This window comes from Cnephaeus nilssonii (assembly GCF_951640355.1).
Source record: "Cnephaeus nilssonii genome assembly, chromosome: 14".
NCBI lineage: Eukaryota > Metazoa > Chordata > Mammalia > Chiroptera > Vespertilionidae > Cnephaeus > Cnephaeus nilssonii.
This window is the reverse complement of record NC_137085.1, coordinates 55,042,590-55,048,589: the sequence shown is the minus strand read 5'-3', so window position 1 is coordinate 55,048,589 and position 6,000 is coordinate 55,042,590. Positions and strand designations below refer to the sequence as shown.

The 6,000-nt window shown below is 38.5% G+C and overlaps 1 protein-coding gene across 1 annotated transcript in view; it reads right to left on the bottom strand.

Annotated features, from left to right (window-relative positions):
* Window positions 1-2,025: 2,025 nt before the first annotated feature.
* LURAP1L (leucine rich adaptor protein 1 like) overlaps window positions 2,026-6,000 on the bottom strand; it is a 45,183-nt gene continuing 41,208 nt past the window's right edge. Inside the window, exon 2 of the mRNA XM_079790953.1 lies at window positions 2,026-4,107. Within this exon, the coding sequence (XP_079647079.1) occupies window positions 3,733-4,107 (375 nt within the window). The 3' untranslated portion in view covers window positions 2,026-3,732. The remainder of the gene's footprint in view (window positions 4,108-6,000) is intronic.

Sequence of the window (6,000 nt, the reverse complement as noted above, 5' to 3'; positions counted from 1 at the left end):
CCTAGCTCTGTAGCTCATTTGGCTAGAGTGTCATCCTGATTTGCTAAAGTTGCAGGTTTGATTCTTGATCAGAGCACATACAAGAATCAACCAATAAATAAGTGGAACAGCAAATCAACGCCTCTCTCTCTCTCTCTCTCTCTCTCTCTCTCTCTCTCTCTCTTTCTATCCTTCCCCCTTCTACTCTCTCTTTAAAAGCAATAAATTAAAAATAAATAATAAAAGTGATCAAATATGTTCGCCGCTGCTGAGATGCCAGTAAGATGAGTTCCCCAAAATAACCACTTAGTTTGGCATCATGCACGTGATTGTGTTCTGATGAGTTGGGGATACAGATGCCTAATTGAAGTTATTCATGGAACTCCAAGGGCCTTTATAATCCACCAAACAGCAAAGACTCCTCACTGCATTTCTAAACTTTCACAAATACTTAAAACTATGCTATGGAATTTGGGGCTGACTGGTAGTATAAATATTGGAGTTTCTTTGAAGTTGAGTCAAGACTTCTGCATTAGTCATCTAGAGTTCATTTCTTTGCAAAACTCTCAAAATGTACTAGCTTTAAGCTGTCTAAATTCCTTACCTTCAATTATCTCCCTCTCATAAGACAAACGAGTCTATAAAAACAGGGAGATTAATGTAACGGAGGAAAATTCCATTTCCTGGGAGAACACGACTCAGTCCACGCAGAATAGTTTGGAAAGCACTTTTGCTTTAACATCTCTACCCCATTTCCTTATGGTGCTGACAGAGAGCGAACATCAGATGCTGCAGGTCAGGCGTTAGTTATGGGGATTCCTTATTAGAAAATGCATTTGTTCTCTTGAGACCAATGAATATGTTAGTAATTAATTAGTGTTGTATAAATTTCATATTCCCCTCCTCTTAGTAAACTCAACTATCAAAATATTGTTGGCTTATATGTGACTCCATATGTCAAAATCACTGAGTCCATATTTGGTATCTTTTGAAAAAAGTAGGCATAACTGTAAAGCACATATAATACTGAAACTAATAGAGCCAAAAAAAATTTTCCTTACATACGCTGCCAAAGTTTATTACAGGTTCTTTAAAATATAATGTATAAATGAAAACTATTCCACATACTTCTCTCATAGAATACTCCTATGCTTTTCATTTCCTTTCTACAGAAGGGGGACTTATAGAAGGTATGGAATAGACAAAAGCAGGGGAAGCTGATTGAAAAAAGGAGGGTGTAAAAGAAATTTGCCAGATTAAATTTATCATCTGAAACTGTGATCCAAGGATACAAATAATCTTCCATGTGTCTGGCTTGATCTAGCCAAATGCTGGGTTTTGAGGGGCTTAGAATTTGCTCTTGATGCTTCATATAGTCTTGTTCTCTGCCCACCTCCCTCTTATTGGGGACATTCTCCTTGCAATGGTGCAGACATAGGATTACATATTTCATTACCCTCTGTTTGAAATTTATCAGTCATATTTCTAAGAATGTTTTCTCAACTAGGTCATGTGTGCTAAAAATTGCTTGATTTAACTTCAGATTAAATCCAAACAAAACAGCCAACCAACCAGCTTTCATTAAGGGAATGAAAAAGAAAACAGAAAGGGTGAAATATACAAGGAACAGTTGGCATATGGTCAACTCCCTGATCCGCCTATAGGTACAAACCTGACTCTGGACATGTGATTTCAACAAAGGGTTGGGGAGCTCAGTATTGGAAAATGCAGGTCCCACTGATTGGAAGGGAAATGGTGGGTTACTTTTTTCTTTTCGTCATCGACTTATATTTGCTTTCTCATTTGTGCTTTATTATTTAACTTCAACAGGTACAAAAGAGTCAACTGAGTGTTATTGTTAGGAATAAGATATACCCAAATTCAAATCCCAGTTCTGACACTTACGGGGTGATTTGACCCATTTACCTACCTTCTGTATGTCTTAGTCTCTCAAACATAGAAGGCAGACAGTCCCCACCCACATTATGAAATTGTTGTGACGAACATTATATCAAGAAGTTTATGAAAAAGGACCAGTGTAGAATCTAGACCCTATAGATTTTAATCGTAAATTGAATAATATATGTCCTGGAAACAAACAATACATTTTGACAAGTGTGTTATAGGTACATAGTAACAAAGGACATTTTGGGGAGACCATGTCTTAAATATGGACATTTTTTAGTTTAAATAGGAATACTTTTTGATTCATATTGTAAAATATTTTGTGCAGAAACACGTATCATTACAAAATACAGTTTGACATCTCAATAGATTAACTCACTAGGAATCATTAAGGTAAAGGAAATGTGGAGGAATAATAATATCACATCAAAATTAAGAGATTATCCACCGCAGGATGAAATGATACCATATAAGTGAATAGTGATTCTGCTTTGCATGTACTATATTTATCCATCCATCCATATGTATTATCTAAGTTTTTATATATCCAATTGCAATTGCAAAATGCATATAAGTGAATGTTAACAAAATCTCAAAATACAATTAAATTTAGGACCCCTTAACCCAGGGGTGGGGAACCTTTTTTCAGCCAAAGGCCATTTGGGTATTTATAACATTATTCCACATACAAAGTTATCAACTTAAAAATTAGCCTGCTATATTTGGTTAAACATTTAATTAACTCACCCCTAATGCCTTAGCAGGGCCAGACCAAATGATTTCGTGGGCCTTATATGGCCTGCGGGCAAGACATTCCTCACCGCTGAGGCTTAACCTCTAATCACCATCATATCTGATCTCAATTATCTTTGAAATTTGGGAGAATCAAGTGTTACCATACAACATAGTCTACCATTTCAGTTAGCATCACTGATGAGAAACCCTAGCCAGTTTGGCTCAGTAGATGGAGCATCAGCCTGAGGACCACAGGGTCACAGGTTGATTCCAGTCAAGGGCAAGTACCTCTGTTGCAGGCTCCTCCCTGGCCTGGGCCCTGGTGGGGGCTCATGCAGGAGGCAACGAATCGATGTGGTTCTTTCACATTAATGTTTCTCTCTGTCTTTCCCTCTCTCTTCCACTCTCTCTAAAAATCAATGGGAAAATATCCTTGGGTAAAGATTTAAAAAATAAAAGAATAAATAAAAGAATCACTGATGAGAAAGTGATGAACACTATGAACACCAAGTTGAACTGAATAGATTTCATATAGTTGGGTCTTCCAAATGATTGCCATAAAAATGCGTGACTAACAGTTTTGTTGATTTTTTTGCTAGGAAGTTGTGAACTGGAAATAATACCTAACTTGGTCCCAAGCATTTTGTTCAGTCTACTCTATAAAACAGTAATAAACATCGGTATCTTCTAGACAATGACACTTTGAATCATTTAGGAATACAAGCAACAAAATTAGCTGTCATCAGACTTTGGTTTATTGAAAAATGTAGCAAAGTTTTTTTATGTAATCCCTGACCCCTTGCTCTGAAAACAAAAGCAAAAACATAATTATTGCTTATTCTTTCCCCCTTCTTTATTTGTGCCACTGTAAAAGAAGGGAGAGGAAAAAAAATCATTGTAATAAATAAAAATAGAGATGTAAGAGAGAAAAATAGATGAATCCAGATTAGAAATATTAGGAGCAACAGAAATATCATCAAGCAGTTTCAAAATATGCTTCTTTTTTTAAAGGTTATCATGTAAAAAAAAAAATCACACCAAAAATATAGCAGCAGAGAAGAGAGATAAATACAAGTTAATTGCACACTAATCCCATGCAAAAAACCTGGGTCATTAGCCAAAGCAGTAGTATTCAGAATCCAATTTGGGATGCTTGTGCAGTGCCTGGGAGTCCTCTATTACGGAGCCGTCACTGAACTGGTCCAAGTCTGACGGGGTCTGATGGCCTGGGACATCATCTGCCAAAGTGTCCAGGTAGCTCCCCACAGAGATGCCATCCAGCCCATCGCTGCCGTCATGGAGGCTATTGTAGCTGCCGTGCAGGGAGGTGCTCTGACTCTCCAGTAAGCTGCACAGGCTGCCACTGAGACTGCTGCCTCGGCTGGTGATGGTGGCTTTCTCTTCAATCATCCACTTGATGGACTCAATGCTCTCATTGATAACAAGCAGCTGGCGCATGAGCCTGGCGTCCGTGGCTCTGAGATTAACCTACAGAGAAGGGAGAGAGAGGAAAGACCTTCCAGTTAGCCTACGTTCTTGAAAGACCCAACATTCATTTGGATTCTATCTTCTTCAGCCCATAATTTTATTTATTTATTTATTTATTTATTTATAAATATATTTTATTGATTTTTTACAGAGAGGAAGGGAAAGGGATAGAGAGTGAGAAACATCGCCGGGAGAGAAACATCGATCAGCCGCCTCCTGCACACCCCCTACTGGGGATGTGCCCGCAACCAAGGTGCATGCCCTTGACTGGAATCGAACCCGGGACCTTTCAGTCCGCAGACCAACGCTCTATCCACTGAGCCAAACCGGTTTCGGCCAGCCCATAATTTTAAATTCATAGACTAAATTCACTTGATCTCAGGATGTTTTTGAAAACTGCTGACCAACGGCGGGAATCCTAATCAAGGAACTCGCTTCCTGTCAGACGCATCAGGCTCCAAAAGAGACAGTAAAACTCCCACTGCATCCCTCACCCTGACCAAGATGCCTGGAAATTTCATACTGAATCTCAGGTTCTCAGCTAAAAAACGTATGCTCTCTTTGGCCAGATTAATAGTTTATCCAAGTTTACTTGAGAATTTGTGTGTTAATGCTAAGAGGTGGGGAGAGGAGAAATGTGTAGAAATTAGGAATTATCATAATCATTGTTACAGCTTCTATTTTTTTGAGTGATAACGTGCCAGGCATCATTATAGAAGCTCAACACTCGTTGTAGTAATTCTCTACCACAGGTAAATTATTTTTATCCCCATTTTACAGATGAAGAAACAGAAAAGATTTGAGAGTACAGAGGAGGTCTGTTCTCTTTATGATTTATGAACATATATAGTAATCAATAATGCCTTGTTTCTAAGAGGAACCAAATTGCTCTAATATTTCTTGACTCCAAAAGGGTACCATTAGACTAGGCTGATACACTTGGCAAGATGCGGTGTACAGATAGTTTCTGTAGGTTTATTTGCTTCCAATATGTCAGGGGCAGCCCCAATCAAAATTGGGGTATGGAATTCTGAGAAGGTTCCAAAACTCCCCCAAGTGCCTTCTAGGTGTGTTATTTCTTCTGATAGTTCTAAGCTACCTTGGAGAAATCTGTCTTTAAAGCCACAAAACGTAATTTCTTTGTGGGTCTTACACTTCAACGGAACGTTGGCGAACATCAGGTGTGTGGTGGTTCTGGGGAAGGTGGGAAAAGGGAGGCCGCAGGAACTCGCATCATTTCCTTTGTTCTTGGAGTTGGAGAGATGCGGCTCCTATAAAGACTGCGGTGCCTGGACTGGGAGGCAGGGACACGTTTGGCCACCAGGGGTCCTAGTCACATTCTTTATGGTTTGAAATGGATTCCTGTGGTGTGTGTTTTTCAGTTGGAATCTTTTAACCCAAGAGTCTGGGCTTTGCTAATTCTCTTTAACATCCATGGCTAATTCAAATTGATAGGTTTCTAGAATTATCAAAGGCACTCAGTCACAAGTGACTCAAGCCATACAGGAGAAAGGAGCCTATTGTCTTCAAATATGTGCATTCATTTTTGTAAAAAATATTTCCTGGTTAGGAGTTAATCCATAACTGAAGGCAAACTTTGCATTTAGTGAATGTGGTGAACAAACATTAGGAGAGATGGAATTTCTACCAGGGACTTCAAAGATCTAAGATTACAGGATAAAATATATATGTATAAATATAAAAAGCACAAAGTACAATTTAAAAATCCTTCTTTTTGATAGGATATTCAGTAAAGTGATTGGGTGATTTCCTTATCTTTTCCAAGAAAACACTGGGAACAAATTCTGTGGAAGGTAACCAGTGAAAATCATTTCACTGAGGTGTTCACAAACAGAAGGATGTAAACTTAGTAGGTCTAAGAGGAGAAATGGG